Here is a 19350-nt window from a genome sequence, read left to right as displayed (position 1 = left end):
CGCCATGTTATGCTTTCGCTCAAGAGTGTTAGAGAGAATATAGTAGAGGGAATAAGCTATACATTAAAGTTAGCTCACTGATTTGTTTTACATGCATGCTTATGTATAAACTAACAAGATGTGTGCCCTAAAGTACTTTTTGGAAAGGAACACAGTATAGGTCCACGCATGCCGTATCTAATAGGAAGTGAAGTTTTGTGCACACTTTAAAGGCAAACTCTATTTTGTCACTTTTATTACCACAGTGCGAGTGGTGGAGCTAGTGTGTCTCCTGGCGACCGTCCCGGGACAAGGGTTGTTCCTCCATCACCTCTGGTCCGGCAGCCCGCTAAACCTCTCTTTCTTCTTTACCTTCCTCTACATCAGTCCGAGTGCAGCCCTGCCCCAATTCTCATCGTCTGTAGCCAGCTCTGCCCTGGGGGGTATTGGAGTGCTCAGCTTCTGTTTACTAATTGTCAGGGACTACTCAAACATTAATTAGCAACTAGATACTTATTAAAGTATACTTTTTGTGTAGAAAAAATAATTGTTATACAGTTAATTGTATATGTTTAATAAATGGATTATCTGTGCATCATCGTAACGACATGTGTACATACAGATGAAACAATAAATATGCATGAGATCGAGTCAGAATAAATAAGTATACATGTGTAGCTAGTCAGACTCCAAAACAGTAATTTACTGTTTGAACACAAAATCTACATGATAAAAATCAATTAAAAACGCCACCATGTCATTAGGAGTCATCATCATCATCATTAAATGCATCAAAGTCCAACCACAAAGAGCAACAACACCACAGTAGACAATATCCAGTTCCCTCTGCATGCCATATGTGGCAGCCGATGCATGGAGAACAGAACAACCACAACAGGAGCAGTCCTAGCACCCTCAGTGGCCCTGACCCCTTTGGACTCCACCAATGTCGATCATACTCGAGGCTGTCGCTGATGTGTGTGTGTGTGTGGGGGAGGAGTTAGATAGAGGCAATAATACTCATAATAATAAGTCATTTGTTGTAAGCTCTCACATTACAGTAGCTATGAATGAATAGAGCAACCTTACAGAACAAGTCAAATTTTTTGAAAGCTTAAAAAAAATTTGTTAAAATGGTGTCGTTAAAAATCATATTTGAGAGATAAAAAGTATTCGCCAATTTGGCGATACCATGAATAATAATAGCCCATGGTCCAAGGCCGAAAAATGACAAATTAGAGCCCCAACAAAATTTTGGATTGCAACACATCATTTGAAAGGTCTCTTTCTAAGCTTTCAGAAAATCATAACATTTTTGACATTGGATCAACGATACTCAAGTTAATGCTGTTGAAAGATGTTCAACTACACTCCGTTCATTCAATGGTTTGGGGATTCTTTCAGCTGCCATATCTTGAATTCCCCCGTGGATCCAATGTTAGGATTTTCTGAAAGCTTAGAAAAAAATAGTTGAAATGGTGTCATCAAAAATCATATTTGAGAGATAAAAGTATTCGCCAATTTGGCGATACCATGAATAATAGCCCATGGTCCAAGGCCGAAAAATGACAAATTAGAGCCCCAACAAAATTTTGGATTGCAACACATCATTTGAAAGGTCTCTTTCTAAGCTTTCAGGAAATCATAACATTTTTGACATTGGATCAACGATACTCAAGTTATGGCTGTTGAAAGATGTTCAACTACACTCCGTTCATTCAATGGTTTGGGGATTCTTTCGGCTGCCATAACTTGAATTCCGTGGATCCAATGTCAAGGATTTTGTGAATGTGAATTTCATTGAGGCAGGCGTACAATGAAATTACTTTAGGTGATAATAAATCAGCAAAGATACACTAAAACGAATCAGCAACCAGGACATAAGAGCCAGAAACAGTATCAACGCTAATGCCCTGAGGACCCCACACACACACACACACACACACACACACACACACACACACACACACACACACACACACACACACACACACACACACACACACACACACACACACACACACACACACACACACACACACACACACACACACACACACACACACACACACACACACACACACACACACACACACACACACACACACACACACACACACACACACACACACACACACACACACACACACACACACACACACACACACACACACACACACACACACACACACACACACACACACACACACACACACACACACACACACACACACACACACACACACACACACACACACACACACACACACACACACACACACACACACACACACACACACACACACACACACACACACACACACACACACACACACACACACACACACACACACACACACACACACACACACACACACACACACACACACACACACACACACACACACACACACACACACACACACACACACACACACACACACACACACACACACACACACACACACACACACACACACACACTGAGCAGCATCCCTACTGTACTGCAGACATATCTCTATAGCTACAGCTGGAGGCTACCAGCTCCACCCACCTATGCCCACTCCACTCATCTAGTGTACGTGGTCTATAGCAGCAACCCGAGCAAACGTTCTTAGGGTGACAGCGATGGTGCTCGCTGTACCGATGCCAGGTACTCCTGTTCGCTTGCTCAAGCCTTGTCCTCGCCGCAATATTAGAATGGCTGTCATTATTATCACTACCTCTTCTTCCAGTGGGGGAGATACGCCCACTCTGAGCTGTGGGGGGTAGGGAAACCACATGAAAGCATTACCTAGCAAGATCAAAGAGCTCACACCTTCCACTGTTTTCTCGTCGGCTACTTTGACTTTGGTTATGTCTGGTAGGGGAGCTATGTCGGGCTGTGGGGGGAGGGGGGGATTCACACACATGTAAAGCCCTAATAGATCAATCGTACTGTTTTGACATGTTAAGTGCTGTGTTAGCTGTGTCAATGTTGCACATAGAATAGAATCAAGAGGAAGTCTAGAGTCAACATCCCAATAATGGACAGTCAGTCATCAACAGTCAGTGCCACTCTCCTCACTTTTAGTACTCTGTTGGCTTTGTCATATTCGGGGGGTGCACTAGTGACACTGAACTGAGTCTCGAAACTCTTTCCCTGGAGAGCTGGCATCAGTGGAGGGTCAAAGGTCAACACGTAACAGTTCACAGCCTCGATGACATCATCGTACTCGTCCGTCTACACAGTTGCAGTGTGAAACATTAACGCAATCATTAAAATCCAAAACAAACTGTTGTCAAAGAGACAGTTCTATTGTCCCCCACCTGTCCAGTGATGCACCACCTTCCCTCCTCACAGAGAATGGCCAGATGTTCAATAACTCCATCCTCTAACCCCTCCAGTGGAAACCTGGGGATGAGGTGAGGGTTTTTATGATTACCAACAATTAACTATGGATGTGCAGAAACTCTTTCAGGGATACTTAATATAGCTCTATACAGAATTAGTTTTACCTTGCACTGAGAATGTACTGTCGAGTGTCTGGTTGAGTGAAGACCACGAAGGAGTGAGGCTGTTTATTGGAGGAGAGTAGGGACTCTGCAACCTCCTGGGTCACCTCACCAATGTACCATCTGCACAGTCAACCTATTATTAGACCCTAATAACCACAGTGACACTACTAGGATGTTATTGAGCTAAGGCTTCTAGGTAGCTCAGTTCTTACCTCTGCTTGTCCAGCCTCTCCTCCACAGTTAAAGATATCTCCATCTCCACCACTGCATGATCTGCCACGACAGCCATGGCTACTATACTGTAGCTAGCTAGATCCAACCCATGCCCTGTTGTTGTTCTGGTCAGAGATAAAGTAAGGACTATCTCTGTGTACGTGTGTACATGAAGGGAGGGGCTTGTTGGTTATTGAGCTTGCATCTACAGTTTGTTCTATCGACGACCTTTCCCCTTATTTCAATCAAAATAGCTAGTTTCACCGACGACCATTCCCAATGCTAAAATATGAGTGAACACCTTTTACATTGCAAATATCTGCATTTAGCAATTTTAATAAGAAATGCTATAATTATATAAAAACATGATTGTGTGATTGTCAGTGTCAATAGGACCAGCGATCATCAGTATCCATATTATGACCACGATCAAAACAACAGCAACAGCAGAATCTAACGGTCACGACACAGCACTTGTAACAACCGATGCATGGAAAACAGAACAATAAGAACAGGAGCAGTCCTAACACTCTCAGTGGCCCGGACCCCCACGGATTATACCACTTTCGAGCAGAATTACGGCTGCATGTGTGTGTGTGCATGGGAGTAAGGTAGATAGGGTCAATACTCTCAGTAATCAGTCAGATAAGCCTATATATTATATTAAATGCTAGCTAGAGGAGACAATATTAACTAGTAGCTAGTCCATTGGAGGCAATCACTATATTGTCATATAATATGTGATGTGATGAATTATACAGCAGCTATAAACACATGCAGACATATTGGAGTAAGTCTGACAACTCATAGCCACCAAAACACACAGCACAGCAAAGTACATAACAGGAATCAGGCCAACAAGACACACACAGCATTCCTACACAAGCTAGCCACTGTAGGCATGTCTCTGTAGCTACAGCTCCACTCACGTGTAAGCCTTTCCATCCCAAAACTGTGGTCCATGGAAGCAACCTGAGCAAACGTTCTTAGGGTGACAGCGATGGAGCTCGCTGTACCGATGCCAGGTACTCCTCCTTTCATGGTATGAGGAACGTCTTATCGGATAAGGTCGTATGAACGTGCGTGGGATCCCTGTACTGCTACTATAGCTAGGAGCACTTGGGAACCACACGGGATCTCTGCACTCGTCATCAATACCTCGTATTCGAATGGGGGAGATACGCCCACGCTGAGCTGTGGAGGGTAGGGAAACCACATCAAAGCATTACGGTAGCAAGATCAAAGAGCTCACACCTTCCACTGCTTTCTTGTCGGCCACTTTAACTTCTGGTAGGGGGGCTATGTCGGGCTGTGGGGGGGTGGGGGGTGGGATTGGATTCACACACACATACGTTATTGTAATTATAGCCTGCTTGTAAAGTGCTGTGTCAATGTTACACATCCTGTACAGTGAGTGTGTTGAATAGAATCAAGAGGAAGTACTAGAGTCAACATCCCAATAATGGACAGTCATTCATCATGCATGGGATCTTTTTTTAGCCTCTCCCAAACAAAAATCTAAGTCTGACAGCTAAACAGTTAGAGTACCACTCCCTACCTTTAGTGCTTTGTTGGCTTTGTCGTATTCGGGGGGTGCTAGGAAACTTTTTTCCTGGAGAGCTGGCATCAGTGGTATCAGTGGAGGGTCAAAGGTCAATGCATAACAGTTTACAGCCTCGATGACATCATCGTACTCGTCAGTCTACACAGGTGCAGTGTGAAATAAGTATCACACAGAGTGTATTATTTAAGGTGATGGTTTCTACTTAATCATACGAACAATAACTGGTACACAATTACTTGTATCAAACTTATCATGTTATTGAGGCTCCACAATGCTCGTGGACAAAATGAGTAATTTCCCTAAGAGTACAGTTAAGAGTACAGTTGTCCCCCACCTGTCCAGTGATGCACCACCTTCCCTCCTCACAGAGAATGGTCAGGTGTTCAATAACTCCATCCTCCAGTCCCTCCAGTGGAAACCTGAGGATGAGGGGAAGTCATTATTGAAGTAAACTACGTCATTGGTAAGCAATATTACCCTGTGTGTGCGCAGCAGGGATAGAGTGATGGGCGTGTGTGTGTGTGTGTGGACACAAAAATGAGCTGTTTGTTTGAGTGAACTAGACACTTTCATGGATCGACTACTTTAACTGATAATGAGACAGTAGTTGAAAAATAATAGGCTACATAACTATAGTTGAAACTTGTAGGTGATTTTCGAAGGCGACAAAAAAACACTGTTTTCTAAATAGATTCCCTATAATGCATGGTCATTACGGTAAAAAGTTATCGTGTTTGGTATGTCAACGCACGGAGTGAATGTGCTGAGAATGTACTGTCGAGTGTCTGGTTGAGTGAAGACCACGAAGGAGTGAGGCTGTTTATTGGAGGAGAGTAGGGACTCTGCAACCTCCTGGGTCACCTCACCAATGTACCATCTGCACAGCCATAGATAGTAAAGGGCACAGCCAACTTTAATTAGCTCTAGTTAATTAATATCTCAGTTCTTACCTCTGCTTGTCCAACCTCTCTTCCACAGTTAAAGATATCTCCATCTCCACCACTGGCAAGTCTGCATGCTCAGTCGAGTCTAGTCAGCTAGCTAGCTCTATTTGTGACCTATTTGTGTTGAACTGCCCAAGTTCTGTGGTTAATTAATTTTGCTTGTAAACAATCCACCCCCACAAATCTGAAAGTTAACATCAGAACAAGCTAGTTATAACTAACTTTGTTGGCAATTTTTGAATATACAAAATTCACAAAAATGTTAAAAACACAACCAGTGTCACTAGCTGTCATCGTAACCACAACATACAGCAACACAACAGAAAAAACAGATACCAATGAGCTTGGCAGAGCACTTGAAACAGCCGTAGCATGGAGAACAGAACAACCAGAACAGGAGCAGTGCTAATACCCTCAGTGGACCTGACCCTCTTGGATTATACCATTTTCGAGAGTGATAGACTCTGCGTGTGTGTGTGAGGGGGGTAGATAGAGGTAATGAGGTAATGCTCTCAGCTGGTGTGTGTGAGGGGGGTAGATAGAGGTAATGAGGTAATGCTCTCAGCTGGTGTGTGTGAGGGGAGTAGATAGAGGTAATGAGGTAATGCTCTCAGCTGGTGTGTGTGAGGGGGGTAGATAGAGGTAATGAGGTAATGCTCTCAGCTGGTGTGTGAGGGGGGTAGATAGAGGTAATGAGGTAATGCTCTCAGCTGGTGTGTGTGAGGGGAGTAGATAGAGGTAATGAGGTAATGCTCTCAGCTGGTGTGTGTGAGGGGGGTAGATAGAGGTAATGAGGTAATGCTCTCAGCTGGTGTGTGAGGGGGGTAGATAGAGGTAATGAGGTAATGCTCTCTGCTGGTGTGTGTGAGGGGGGTAGATAGAGGTAATGAGGTAATGCTCTTAGCTGTATAATAAATGTAAGGCTCTCGCTAGCCTCGATCCCAGGCCGCACTTTCTCGAAGAGTGGCCAGTGAAGGAGGCTATAGACTATCACATGCAATAGCTATGAATATAGACATGCAATTCTGAGGGGGGGAATATCTTTCATTGAAATAATTATATCATGTTACAAAGCAATGAAAGTAGTGTCTATCAATAGATAAATAAATGTACCTAGGACTCATGCGCTTAAAACATACAAAACCATAACAAAATGGTTTTGCAATGTATGTTACAAGACATGGCAAGGTCTAAACAAAAATTAAGTAATAAAAAATAATAATAAATAAAAGATATACTATAACTTGATATATAATTACATGTACACAAAATAATTACAAATAATGATAATAATTGTTTGTGTTCATTCCATAGTAAATATTTATGAGCTAAAAATATTGATCTTGAGCATAACATTACAGTTTTACTAGCAGCTAGCAATATTTCTCTAGCTTTAGAAGTTGCTGATCTATTGTTCATGATCACTGCTTGACAATTCAATAAGACAATTGATGAAGCAGCAATTTACTTAAGTGCACAATTGAACACACAAACAAGTACATGGAAACAAAGTTTAAAAGCTGTCATAGCTAGCCATCACAGCACACAGTACAGCAAAAATCTACTAAAAGAAACCAGCAACCAGCACAAGCAAAACAAGGCCAACATAAAAGCCATAACAGTATCAAACCCAATGCCCTGAGGGGCCCCGAGCCACGCGGATCGTACCATTTGTAGGAGTGGTGCGTAACTCTGCATATAGAAAGAAGCTTTTATAAACTTGTCTAGAAACACACACACACTGAAGAATGTCCCTGCACAATTAAGCCATTGTATAGGTATGTGTCTCTATAGCTACAGCTGCAGGGCACTCACCTGTTCACACTCCACTCGCTTGGTCTATAGCAGCAACCTGAGCAAACGTTCTTAGGATGACAGCGATGGTGCTCGCTGTACCGAAGCCATATGCTCCTGTTCAAAAATGAGGGAGGTCTCCTCCTCCTCCTCCTATTGCTAGGACCACTGTCATCGTCACTGCTGGGGGAGATACGCCCACTCTGAGCTGTGGGGGTAGGGAAACCACATCAAAGCATTACCTAGCAAGATCAAAGAGCTCACACCTTCCACTGTTTTCTCGTCGGCTACTTTGATTTTGGTGATGTCTGGTAGGGGAGCTATGTCGGGCTGTGGAGAGATTCACACACATGTACATTCTTGTAATGTGTAACACTATTATTGCCAAGTGCTGTGTTAGCTGTGTCAATGTTGCACATCCGACAATCAAGAGGAAGTACTAGAGTCAACATCCCAATCAGTCATTCATCATGGCACCATCAGCACAGTTGTGTTTTTTAAGCTCATACAAAAGGACAAACTCTCTCCCCAAAGTATCTATTATACTTATCAAAATTGTACCTAAACGCATCATTAGAAAGGTCATTCTAAAAGCTATAATACATAGAATCCATCAATCGAAATTGGACCATCTAAAACAGTACAGTACCATTATTCCTACCTTTAGTACTCTGTTGGCTTTGTCATATTCGGGGGGTGCACTAGTGACACTGAACTGAGTCTCGAAACTCTTTCCCTGGAGAGCCGGCATCAGTGGAGGGTCAAAGGTCAACACGTAACAGTTCACAGCCTCGATGACATCATCATACTCGTCCGTCTACACAGGTGCAGTGTGAAATAAATAGCACACAGAGTGTACTTAGTACACAAAATAAAGGTTACAGAGCAATTCATATTATAATTTATTTTACAAAACAATTATGAAATTGATATTGTAGACTTATAGCAACAACAATAATTATATTAAACTTGTACTCCTACACATATATCTTACACACGACATTGTATTGAGGCTATACAGATGAATGAACAATACTGTACCGACAAAACAAGTAACTTCCCTAAGAGTACAGTTAAGAGTACAGTTGTCCCTCACCTGTCCAGTGATGCACCACCTTCCCTCCTCACAGAGAATGACCAGATGTTCAATAACTCCATCCTCCAGTCCCTCCAGTGGAAACCTGGGGATGAGGGAAAGTCGTTATACAGGTGAAAATTCTGATTGGACGTAAACTACGTCATTGGTAAGCAATTAATTATTCCGTGCGTGCACAGCAGGATTGGTGTGTGTGTGTGTGTGTGTGTGTGTATGTGGTGGGTGTGTGTGTGTGTGTGTGTGTGTGCACTAGACACTTTCATGGACTGCCTTAACTGCTATGAGACAGTGGTTGAAAACTACCTATATATAGTTGAAACTTGTAGGCGATCTTCGAAGGCGACAAAAACGCAAGGGCTCAACTGAGCATGTTGTTTATAATTGTTACAGAGCTGTTTTACCTTGCACTGAGAATGTACTGCCGAGTGTCTGGTTGAGTGAAGACCACGAAGGAGTGAGGCTGTTTATTGGAGGAGAGTAGGGACTCTGCAACCTCCTGGGTCACCTCACCAATGTACCATCTGCACATGCACAGTGCACAGCCAAACTATAGCTCTACCGGTAGTTATCTCAGTTCTTACCTCTGCTTGTCCAACTTCTCTTCCACAGTTAAAGATATCTCCATCTCCAACACTGGCAAGTTTGCATGCTCAGTCTAGTCAGCTAGCTAGCTCTATTTGTGACCTATTTGTGTTGAACGGCCCAGAATAAAGTTCTGTGGTTAATTAATTATATTTTGCTTGTAAACAATCCACCCCCACAAATCTGAAAGTTAACATCAGAACAAGCTAGTTATAACTAACTTTGTTGATAATTTTTGAATATATAAAATTCACAAAAATCTTAAAAACACAACCAGTGTCACTAGCTAGCTGTCATCGTAACCACAACATACAGCAGCACAACAGAAAAAACAGATAGTAATGAGCTTGGCAGAGCACTTGAAACAGCCGTAGCATGGAGAACAGAACAACCAGAACAGGAGCAGTGCTAACACCCTCAGTGGACCTGACCCTCTTGGATTATACCATTTTCGAGGGTGATAGACTCTGCATGTGTGTGAGGGGGGTAGATAGAGGTAATGAAGTAATGCTCTCAGCTGGTGTGTGTGAGGGGGGTAGATAGAGGTAATGAGGTAATGCTCTCAGCTGGTGTGTGTGAGGGGGGTAGATAGAGGTAATGAAGTAATGCTCTCAGCTGGTGTGTGTGAGGGGGGTAGATAGAGGTAATGAGGTAATGCTCTCAGCTGGTGTGTGTAAGGGGGGTAGATAGAGGTAATGAGGTAATGCTCTCAGCTGGTGTGTGTGAGGGGGGTAGATAGAGGTAATGAAGTAATGCTCTCAGCTGGTGTGTGTGAGGGGGGTAGATAGAGGTAATGAAGTAATGCTCTCAGCTGGTGTGTGTGAGGGGGGTAGATAGAGGTAATGAAGTAATGCTCTCAGCTGGTGTGTGTGAGGGGTAGATAGAGGTAATGAGGTAATGCTCTCAGCTGGTGTGTGTGAGGGGGGTAGATAGAGGTAATATGAGGTAATGCTCTCAGCTGGTGTGTGTGAGGGGGGTAGATAGAGGTAGTGAGGTAATGCTCTCAGCTGGTGTGTGTGAGGGGGGTAGATAGAGGTAGTGAGGTAATGCTCTCAGCTGGTGTGTGTGAGGGGGGTAGATAGAGGTAATGAGGTAATGCTCTCAGCTGGTGTGTGTGAGGGGGGTAGATAGAGGTAATGAGGTAATGCTCTCAGCTGGTGTGTGTGAGGGGGGTAGATAGAGGTAATGAGGTAATGCTCTCAGCTGGTGTGTGTGAGGGGGGTAGATAGAGGTAATGAGGTAATGTTCTCAGCTGGTGTGTGTGAGGGGGGTAGATAGAGGTAATGAAGTAATGCTCTCTGCTGGTGTGTGTGAGGGGGGTAGATAGAGGTAATATGAGGTAATGCTCTCAGTTGGTGTGTGTGAGGGGGGGTAGATAGAGGTAATGAAGTAATGCTCTCAGCTGGTGTGTGTGAGGGGGGTAGATAGAGGTAATGAAGTAATGCTCTCAGCTGGTGTGTGTGAGGGGGTAGATAAAGGTAATGAAGTAATGCTCTCAGCTGGTGTGTGTGAGGGGGGTAGATAGAGGTAATGAAGTAATGCTCTTAGCTGTATAATAAATGTAAGGCTCTCGCTAGCCTCGATCCCAGGCCCCACTTTCTCGAAGAGTGGCCAGTGAAGGAGGCTATAGACTATCACATGCAATAGCTATGAATACAGACATGCAATTCTGGCAATTCAATTGATGAAAGCAATTTCACAATTAAACACACAAACAAGTACATGGAAACAAAGTTTAAGAGCTGTCATAGCCACCGCAACACACAGCACAGCAAAGATATACTAAAAGAAACCAGCAACCAGCACAAGAAAAACAAGGCCAACATAAGAACCAGAACAGTATCAAACCCGATGCCCTGAGGGGCCCCGAGCCACACGGATTGTACCACTTGGAGGAGTGCGTAACTCTGCATAGAGTATATAGGAAGAAGCTTTTGTAACCATGTCTAGAAACACACACACACACTGAAGAATGTCCCTACACAATTAAGCCATTGTATAGGCATGTGTCTATATAGCTACAGCTGCAGGGCATCATTACCTGTATCCACTCCACTCCTTTGGTCTATAGCAGCAACCTGAGCAAACATTCTTAGGATGACAGCGATGGTGCTCGCTGTACCGAAGCCATATGCTCCTGTTCATATATGAGGGACGTCTTCTCCCCCTATTTCTAGGACCGCTGTCATCGTCACTATCTCTTCTTCCAGTGGGGGAGATACGCCCACTCTGAGCTGTGGGGGGTAGGGAAACCACATCAAAGCATTACCGTAGCAAGATCAAGAGCTCATACCTTCCACTGCTTTCTTGTCGGCTACTTTGACTTTGGTGATATCTGGTAGGGGAGCTATGTCGGGCTGTGGGGGGGATTCACACACATGTACATTCTTGTAATGTGTAATACTATTATTAGATCAATCAAACTGTTTTGACAATTATTATTATTGCTAAGTGCTGTGTTAGCTGTGTCAATGTTGCACATCCTACATCAAGAGGAAGTACTAGAGTCAACATCCCAATCAGTCATTCATCATGGCACCATCAGCACAGTTGTGTTTTTTAAGCTCATACAAAAGGACAAACTCTCTCCCCAAAGTATCTATTATACTTATCAATATTGTACCTAAACGCATCATTAGAAAGGTCATTCTAAAAGCTATGATTAATATTATAGAATCCATCAATCGAAATTTGACCATCTAAAACAGTACAGTACCATTATTCCTACCTTTAGTACTCTGTTGGCTTTGTCATATTCAGGGGGTGCACTAGTGACACTGAACTGAGTCTCAAAACTCTTTCCCTGGAGAGCCGGCATCAGTGGAGGGTCAAAGGTCAACACGTAACAGTTCACAGCCTCGATGACATCATCATACTCGTCCGTCTACACAGGTGCAGTGTGAAATAAATATCACACAGAGTGTACTTAGTACACAAAATAAAGGTGATGGTTTTTACTGAAAGCAAATTAATTATTTTTGACAAAACAATTAAATGGAATTGAAATTGATATAGTAACAACAATAATTATATTAAACGTGTACTCCTACACATATCATGCTTTATTAATTACTGGGGGCATTCCTTCACTGTACTAGTATCATATTAAAGGTCCCCCTACACACGACATTGTATTGAAGCTATACATGAATGAACAATACTGTACCGACAAGACAAGTAACTTCCCTAAGAGTACATACAGTTAAGAGTACAGTTGTCCCCCACCTGTCCAGTGATGCACCACCTTCCCTCCTCACAGCGAATGGCCAGATGTTCAATAACTCCATCCTCCAACCCCTCCAGTGGAAACCTGGGGATGAGGAGGAGTCGTTAGTACATAGAATTGTTACAGAGCTGTTTTACCTTGCACTGAGAATGTACTGTCGAGTGTCTGGTTGAGTGAAGACCACGAAGGAGTGAGGCTGTTTATTGGAGGAGAGTAGGGACTCTGCAACCTCCTGGGTCACCTCACCAATGTACCATCTGCATTTATAAATATTCGATAAAATCTTGATAATGTTTTAGTAGTAACAACTGGTGTCATGGAGGGGACTCCACTTAGTTGTGTTTCCACACTTCAATTTATAATTATAATCTGCACAGTCCACAATCACACTACTATAGATATATAGCTAGCTATGTACATCAGTGTAGTTTAATATCACAAACACTAGCTAGATCTAGCTCAGTTCTTACCTCTGCTTGTCCAGCCTCTCCTCCACAGTTAAAGATATCTCCATCTCCACCACTGCATGATCGGCCACGACAGCCATGGCTACTATACTGTAGCTAGCTAGATCTCTCTGGGCAGGCTAGATCTCAATCTTTCAGGTGTATTGTAGGGAGGGGCTGGTAGTAGGTTATGATCGTTTCTCCTCTGCCTCAATTTTAGACCGCGGCCTATTATTTAGTGTGGTTTCATGACGTCATCGATCATGGACGTAAATTTGAGCACTTCTGTGGCTGCAGCGCAGCGAGCCCCTCCCCCTTTCAGTCACGTGAAAACTTCTGCAAAGCTAGAAGAGCTAGCTAGCTACAGAGATGGACTACAAATGGTGAGCTATTGTATACACTAATGCACAGAGAGTGACCTTACCCTCACTCACACACTCATACACTACAGGAAGCCACGGTCGCGGAATTATGAGCTTGAGAGGAGGCGCTTGGCAGTGGAACTGGAAGACTCCACCACTGACCACCCTCTCCAGACAGTCATTGCTGTAAGGAGACCATACACACACAGCAGGCTAGGCAGCCTCGATAAATAGTAGCTAGGTAGCAATGCGATGTACTACAAGTGTGGAAGGATTATAGAATCTAGTCTGAATGATATCAGAAGCAGAGGGACACAGCTAGCTTTGCCTAGAGCTTTTTCGTTGGTACTAATCTATATCTCTTCCCTCCTCTCCCAGACGCTAGTTGAGACAAAGACGTCCAAATCCTCTAAAGAGACGAAAAAACCTGAGACGATCATTGACCCCCTAGCAGGGGGCGTGGTAGATGACCCTCTCTCCGTGACCTCTGACCCCCTCTCCTTGGTGCTACTGGACCCACTTTCTCGAGCAGCTGCAGAGAAAACAAGCGCAAAGAAGGTACTCAAGCATGTCACTATATAACTATCATACTCAAGCATGTCACTATATAACTATCATACTCAAGCATGTCACTATATAACTATCATACGTATGTAATATATGGTGTAGGAAGTAAAGGCTGTTATGGAAACTGATGTGACCTTTGAACCTTGGAGCTCCAAGCGTACGACTATCCTAGGATCCTATACCACCTCGGATCGAATCCCTATTACCACGGTGAGTGTATTTACATTTTGTGAGGTTGATTTTAGATAATAATGATCGTTTTGTTTACAGAGCTTTCTATCGAGCGACGAGAGAGCAAAATGTAAGTTGGATGTTATGTATATGGAATTTCCTTATTAACCCCTACCACCCTCCTCACATTAACCCCTACCACCTTCCCTCACATTAACCCCTACCACCTTCCCTCACATTAACCCTCCCTTCCCAGTGGAGACGAGAGCTCAGGCTGCTAGTGGTGACAAGGTTAAGGCTCGTCTAGAGCAGCTGGACGATATGGAGGATGGTTCTGTCAAGGAGACTCTCAATCTGAGCCAGAATGAATATGTCAAGAAGATAGACAACCTCAACAAGACTCTCGACAATGCATGGGACAAGGATCAGAGAGTCAAGGCTCTCAAGATAGCCATCCAGGTAACTACATGTATGGGCGGGGCACAGGGTCTCTACTCACTCTGTGTGTGTAAGGCTAGCTACTGGTACTGAACGATCCTCCAATGAATACAGCTACAGCTAGCAAACATTGTGTTTGCTATTATAGGGACGTGTGTATAGTAGGTACATTGCATCTATTGTTACAGCTAGCAAGCTTTGTGTATGTATATAGTAAGTATCTGTATAATAATAATATTGCTATAGCTAGCAAGCTTTGTTTTCATATATAAGGATGCAAAAATCTAATCAAGTTAAAGTGATACCATTTGATGTTATTGATGTTTTTGTTCCACTGTGCCCAGTGCTCCAAGCTGCTAGTGGACACCTCAGTGATACAGTTCTACCCCAGCAAGTTCGTACTCATCACTGACATACTGGACAACTTTGGTGAGCCATCTAAACGTGTCACGTTACATCACATGACATCACTACCCCCCACAGGGTTCCTGGTTTATGATCGTATCCGCAGAAAGTCCATGATCACGCCCTCTGGTGCACTCAAGCCCGTCATGTTGCCAGGTAAAATCTGAAGCAGTAGCGTATGAAAATTAGTGTCAAGTTTGTTCTTTGTCTCCTCCAGAGGACTTCACGTCTGATCAGGTACCGGAATCGGGCAAAGAGACGTGTCGGAACTGGTTCTTCAAGATTGCCTCCATCCGAGAGCTCATTCCACGATTGTATCCATCACTACATTGAGCATTTGACATGTGTTTTTACTATATATGTGTAAGATCAGGAGCTCATACTCTTGGTAAAATATAATTATGTTTGAAAGAAGAGCTCTCTTTGACTTGCTTCCACTAGCTACGTGGAGGCGGCCATCTTGAAGTGCTACAGCTACCTCACTGACCAGGAGTATACCCAGGCCCTCATTCGACTCACCAACATGATACGTGGCATTGGGGACCCTCTAGTGGCGTGTTATGCTCGAGCCTACCTCTGTAGGGTTGGCATGTCCTTGGCTCCGGAGATCAAGACACACCTCCTGCCTAACTTCACTGACTACCTAGCTACTCTCTCTCAGGTGGGTGGGTGTGTGTGTGGGTGTGACGCAATTTTTGACATTAGATCAATGTTACTAAAGTTATGGCTGTTGATGTTCAACTACAATCCCATCACCGTTTTTTCAATGGTTTGGGGACTCTTTTAGCTGCCATAACTTGAATTCCGTGAATCTACTTTCAACGATTTTTTGATTTTCTGAAAGAGACCTTTCAAATGGTATCATCAAACTTCATATTTGAGAGATAAAAATATTTGCCAATTTAGCGATACCATGAATAATAGCCCATGGTCCAAGGCCGAAAAATGACAAATTAGGGCCCCAATAAAATTTTGGATTGCAATACATCATTTGAAAGGTCTCTTTCTAAGCTTTCAGAAAATTATAAAATTTTTGACATTGGATCAACGAAACTCAAGTTATGGCTGTTGAAAGATGTTTACACCCTGTTCATTCAATGGTTTGGGGATTCTTTCGGCTACCATAACTTGAATTCCGTGGATCCAATGTCAAATTTTGATTTTCTGAAAGCTTAGAAAAAAATTGTTCAAATGGTATTGTCAAAAATCATATTTGAGAGATAAAAGTATTCACCAATTTGGCGATACCATGGATAATAATAGCCCATGGTCCAAGGCCGAAAAATGACAATTAGGGCCCCAACAAAATGTTGGATTGCAACACATCATTTGAAAGGTCTCTTTCTAAGCTTTCAGAAAATCATAAAGTTTTTGACATTGGATCAACGAAACTCAAGTTATGGCTGTTGAAAGATGTTCAACTACCATTGAATAATATAATTATTTGAAGATTGTGTGTATTCAGTCACATCAATTGCCGACCACTTTGTGTGGTGCTTGCTTCCACTACTGCCATTGTTACTGAGTCCACACTGTGTACTACGGAAGTTTAACAATTAGAGAAGCTGCCAGTAAACACACTATATACTTGTATCTCCCCCCCTCCCACACACCACACACATACACAGATGAATAGTGACAAGGTTCAGGACATCCTGGCCATACAAAGCCTTGACCTACCGCGGTATCACCTCCTCTTTGTGCCAGGTGTGGAGTGGATACTACAGTGTATTGCTCACAAAGCCTCTGATGTGAGTTAAAGAACACTGGATGATGTATTGTATCCTAGTCTATAAGGGAGTTAAGTGGTTTCTGGGGCTTTTGAGAACCAGTGAACACGTATTTAAACTTGAAACCTTTTGCATACATAGATCTGCCAAACACCTTAAATTGTGCAAAATATTATAATTATATGTACACGTATGTGTGTGTGTGTGCATTCTATGTAATGTATAGGAAATACTGAGTGTTGTATTGTACACATGTCCTGTGCCCTGCTACCAACACCACCACCCCCCCCCCCCCCTTCCACAGAGTATTCTACAGAAGGCCCTGGAGAGCATCAAAGATGGTGCCGTCATCTCCCTCGTGGTGAACGCAGTGCTCAACAACTTCAGACCAGAGTACATCTCCTCTCGTGCTCTCATGTTTGCTGACATGATACGAGACTGTGAGGAGATAGGCATGCCAAAGGTACACCTGCCATAGAGTGAACAGCCGTGTGCTTATATCTATAGTCTTTAGTCTTTAGTCAGTTCAAAGCTGTTAAATTTCGGCCTCTTTTCTTAATACATGACGTGATGTACCATGTGATAGGCCTTCTTTAGAGCTACTAAATGATACTTTATGATACCATTATGGTCGAAATTTGGTCTTCTTAACCCGAGTTATTGATCATCACAGATAGTTTCTCTGTGTATAGTACAAGTCTATGTGATGTGATGGTAGCTATACACTATAAGAGTGTGTGTTTCTGTCCTCCAGTACAAGCTGTACGTGTCCCTGGGTCACTGTGTGGTGAGTGCTGATCCGCCCCAGGACGACAAGAAGACCCTCCTCAATAATGTGAGTGGAGGTAGCAAACAACGACAAAGTGATCAATGTATATATGACTCTCGTGTGTTAATTGTCTTGTTTTATGTGCAGGTCTGGAAAATTGTGTCCAAAATCACGAACCCTGCCGTAAGTCCACCCCCCCCCCACACACACACACACACACACACACACACACACACACACACACACACACACACACGCACGCACGCACACAGGAGTACATTGCTTGCACTCAAATCTGGATAGAGTTTGTGGCTAAGACCTTCACGGTAGGTGCTATACGTACATGTAGGTGTACTGATTCCGCTAACCACTCTTCCCTCTTTATTGCCTCCTAAATCACAGAAACGTGAGGTCAACTTCTTGTTGGATGATGTCATCAAACACATGACCCCAGAGAGAGCGTTTGAGCGCCACTATCCAGAACTGGTTTCTGTAGTTAACAGAGTTGTGGGTCATATGAAAGACTTCGCTGTTCTGTTCGCTATGGTAAGATTCTACGTATCATGTGACGATGTATAACTGTCATGTGATCCACAGGACAAGTTTCTGCCGTTCATCGATCTCTTCCAGAAGGAGAGTGTGAAAGTGGAGGTGTGCAAAACTGTCATCAACGCCTTTGTAGTGTACGTGAGCTATGATATCATGTGATGTCATGTGATGTCATCATGTGATCCACCCACAGGAACCAGAGTGGGAACATCAGTGATCCTATGGTCATGAACGCAGTCATGTACCTCTGCAAGACACTCCATGACTCACTCAAGTAAGTTACTATTATAAAACCCACTCCACAACATGTACGTGTAGATCCCTCATCATGTTTGTAGAATTATTATGAATTATTATATCACGTTGTCAAGGCCCTTCCGTGTTATATTATTTTTATTACACAGTCACGTAGCCTCGAGGCATAATTTGGTAAGGGGTCATCGTGATATAAAACACATAATGAGTTTTATGCAATATACAGGCCCTCGTGCTTGTGCCTGTAATAATTGCATAAAATACTCGATATCATGCTATACTTGAAATTTTAAATTTTTCCTCCAATGATAATGATCTATGCTGTATTGACATACAGTGCTCTAAGCCTGGCTGACGAGCGGAAGCAGTCCAGTCAGCTCATCTGTGGCTTCATCGAGAAGGTAGCTGCATCTCTGGTCAAGTATTCATTAATTAAATTAATTCCCTGCAGATCTCATTTGGGCAAGATTTTGAGCAGCAGTTGAGCTTCTTTGTGGAGACCAGAGCCACTTTCTGTAACCTTGACTACGTTCTCATCTACCTCATCCACGTGAGTGGCGGCCTTCACTATAATATTATTGTGATATTATATTTTGCCGCCAGAGGGTGAACTTCCTTGCCATGGAGACCCGACGCCTGGTGAAGGGCAACCACACTCGCAAGACAGCTGCGTTTGTGAGAGCATGTGCAGCGTACACATTCATCACTATCCCGTCTCTGGAGGATGTGCTACAGAAACTCAGTCTTTACCTCCTCTGTGGA

General features: G+C 43.3%; 5 protein-coding genes across 8 annotated transcripts in view; 1 reads left to right on the top strand and 4 right to left on the bottom strand.

The window, feature by feature from the left end:
- Positions 1-541: 541 nt before the first annotated feature.
- Positions 542-3875, bottom strand: LOC135351008 (uncharacterized). 2 transcript variants are annotated; one of them, XM_064549896.1, is made up of 7 exons: positions 3690-3875; positions 3478-3597; positions 3289-3373; positions 3047-3202; positions 2798-2861; positions 2534-2738; positions 542-950 (listed from the first exon to the last, which is right to left on the bottom strand). In XM_064549896.1, exons 1-7 carry the CDS (start codon positions 3764-3766, stop codon positions 740-742), a joined length of 918 nt encoding a protein of 305 aa, XP_064405966.1. In that variant the 5' UTR covers positions 3767-3875; the 3' UTR covers positions 542-739. The 2 variants fall into 2 exon arrangements, with proteins under 2 accessions (XP_064405966.1, XP_064405967.1); XM_064549897.1 differs by having other exon boundaries at positions 542-944.
- Positions 3876-3978: 103 nt separating this feature from the next.
- LOC135351010 (uncharacterized) lies at positions 3979-6389 on the bottom strand. The gene is made up of 7 exons (XM_064549898.1): positions 6205-6389; positions 6006-6131; positions 5589-5673; positions 5249-5392; positions 4945-4999; positions 4620-4884; positions 3979-4272 (listed from the first exon to the last, which is right to left on the bottom strand). Exons 1-7 carry the CDS (start codon positions 6246-6248, stop codon positions 4077-4079), a joined length of 915 nt encoding a protein of 304 aa, XP_064405968.1. The 5' UTR covers positions 6249-6389; the 3' UTR covers positions 3979-4076.
- LOC135351013 (uncharacterized) lies at positions 6390-9812 on the bottom strand. 2 transcript variants are annotated; one of them, XM_064549903.1, is made up of 7 exons: positions 9670-9812; positions 9490-9609; positions 9089-9173; positions 8654-8809; positions 8259-8322; positions 8014-8200; positions 6390-6662 (listed from the first exon to the last, which is right to left on the bottom strand). In XM_064549903.1, exons 1-7 carry the CDS (start codon positions 9711-9713, stop codon positions 6482-6484), a joined length of 837 nt encoding a protein of 278 aa, XP_064405973.1. In that variant the 5' UTR covers positions 9714-9812; the 3' UTR covers positions 6390-6481. The 2 variants fall into 2 exon arrangements, with proteins under 2 accessions (XP_064405973.1, XP_064405974.1); XM_064549904.1 differs by lacking the exon at positions 6390-6662 and adding an exon at positions 7337-7890.
- Positions 9813-9860: 48 nt separating this feature from the next.
- Positions 9861-13544, bottom strand: LOC135351011 (uncharacterized). Of its 2 annotated transcripts, none has more exons than XM_064549899.1 (7): positions 13367-13544; positions 13034-13153; positions 12896-12980; positions 12399-12554; positions 11964-12027; positions 11712-11904; positions 9861-10137 (listed from the first exon to the last, which is right to left on the bottom strand). In XM_064549899.1, the coding sequence occupies exons 1-7, from the start codon at positions 13441-13443 to the stop codon at positions 9957-9959; spliced, it is 876 nt and encodes a 291-aa protein (XP_064405969.1). In that variant the 5' UTR covers positions 13444-13544; the 3' UTR covers positions 9861-9956. The 2 variants fall into 2 exon arrangements, with proteins under 2 accessions (XP_064405969.1, XP_064405970.1); XM_064549900.1 differs by lacking the exon at positions 9861-10137 and adding an exon at positions 11347-11577.
- Positions 13545-13589: 45 nt separating this feature from the next.
- The window catches only part of LOC135350991 (VPS35 endosomal protein-sorting factor-like), an 8754-nt gene continuing 2993 nt past the window's right edge, over positions 13590-19350 (top strand). The window contains exons 1-21 of the mRNA XM_064549880.1: positions 13590-13725; positions 13794-13890; positions 14083-14262; positions 14374-14481; positions 14542-14572; positions 14699-14901; positions 15225-15309; positions 15364-15441; positions 15503-15599; positions 15727-15946; positions 16914-17036; positions 17320-17478; positions 17770-17850; positions 17932-17967; positions 18057-18110; positions 18187-18330; positions 18382-18467; positions 18527-18607; positions 18926-18989; positions 19040-19138; positions 19192-19350. The exon at positions 19192-19350 is cut by the window's right edge and continues 34 nt beyond it. Of these exons, the coding sequence (XP_064405950.1) occupies positions 13712-13725; positions 13794-13890; positions 14083-14262; positions 14374-14481; positions 14542-14572; positions 14699-14901; positions 15225-15309; positions 15364-15441; positions 15503-15599; positions 15727-15946; positions 16914-17036; positions 17320-17478; positions 17770-17850; positions 17932-17967; positions 18057-18110; positions 18187-18330; positions 18382-18467; positions 18527-18607; positions 18926-18989; positions 19040-19138; positions 19192-19350 (2199 nt within the window). The 5' untranslated portion in view covers positions 13590-13711. The remainder of the gene's footprint in view (positions 13726-13793; positions 13891-14082; positions 14263-14373; positions 14482-14541; positions 14573-14698; positions 14902-15224; positions 15310-15363; positions 15442-15502; positions 15600-15726; positions 15947-16913; positions 17037-17319; positions 17479-17769; positions 17851-17931; positions 17968-18056; positions 18111-18186; positions 18331-18381; positions 18468-18526; positions 18608-18925; positions 18990-19039; positions 19139-19191) is intronic.

Source organism: Halichondria panicea, chromosome 17, assembly GCF_963675165.1.
Source record: "Halichondria panicea chromosome 17, odHalPani1.1, whole genome shotgun sequence".
Taxonomy (NCBI): Eukaryota; Metazoa; Porifera; class Demospongiae; order Suberitida; family Halichondriidae; genus Halichondria; species Halichondria panicea.
Note: the sequence above shows the minus strand (reverse complement) of the source record. Positions and strands in the feature narration are given on the sequence as shown.

Bases quoted from the DNA above. Each gene is read 5' to 3' on its own strand.
- LOC135351011 (XM_064549899.1), bottom strand. From the start codon at position 13,443: ATGGCTGTCGTGGCCGATCATGCAGTGGTGGAGATGGAGATATCTTTA. The intron at 12,028-12,398 runs GTAGGAATAATG...TCCCCCCCACAG, and splicing joins AAGCCAACAGAGTACTAAAG to CCCGACATAGCTCCCCTACC. The intron at 10,138-11,711 runs GTAATGATGCCC...ACACACATGCAG, and splicing joins AAGGAGTGGAGTGGATACAG to AGTCTATCACCCTCGAAAAT.
- LOC135351010 (XM_064549898.1), bottom strand. From the start codon at position 6,248: ATGGAGATATCTTTAACTGTGGAAGAGAGGTTGGACAAGCAGAG. The intron at 6,132-6,204 runs GTAAGAACTGAG...ATGGCTGTGCAG, and splicing joins GAGAGGTTGGACAAGCAGAG to ATGGTACATTGGTGAGGTGA. The intron at 4,885-4,944 runs GTGTGAGCTCTT...TACCCTCCACAG, and splicing joins CGACAAGAAAGCAGTGGAAG to CTCAGCGTGGGCGTATCTCC.
- LOC135351008 (XM_064549896.1), bottom strand. From the start codon at position 3,766: ATGGCTGTCGTGGCAGATCATGCAGTGGTGGAGATGGAGATATCTTTA. The intron at 2,862-3,046 runs GTGAGGAGAGTG...CTCCCCCCACAG, and splicing joins AAGCCAACAGAGTACTAAAA to CCCGACATAGCTCCCCTACC. The intron at 2,739-2,797 runs GTGTGAGCTCTT...TACCCCCCACAG, and splicing joins CGACGAGAAAACAGTGGAAG to CTCAGAGTGGGCGTATCTCC.
- LOC135351013 (XM_064549903.1), bottom strand. From the start codon at position 9,713: ATGGAGATATCTTTAACTGTGGAAGAGAAGTTGGACAAGCAGAG. The intron at 9,610-9,669 runs GTAAGAACTGAG...GTGCATGTGCAG, and splicing joins GAGAAGTTGGACAAGCAGAG to ATGGTACATTGGTGAGGTGA. The intron at 6,663-8,013 runs GTGAGTGCCCTG...ACACACACGCAG, and splicing joins AGCGAGTGGAGTGTGAACAG to AGTCTATCACTCTCGAAAAT.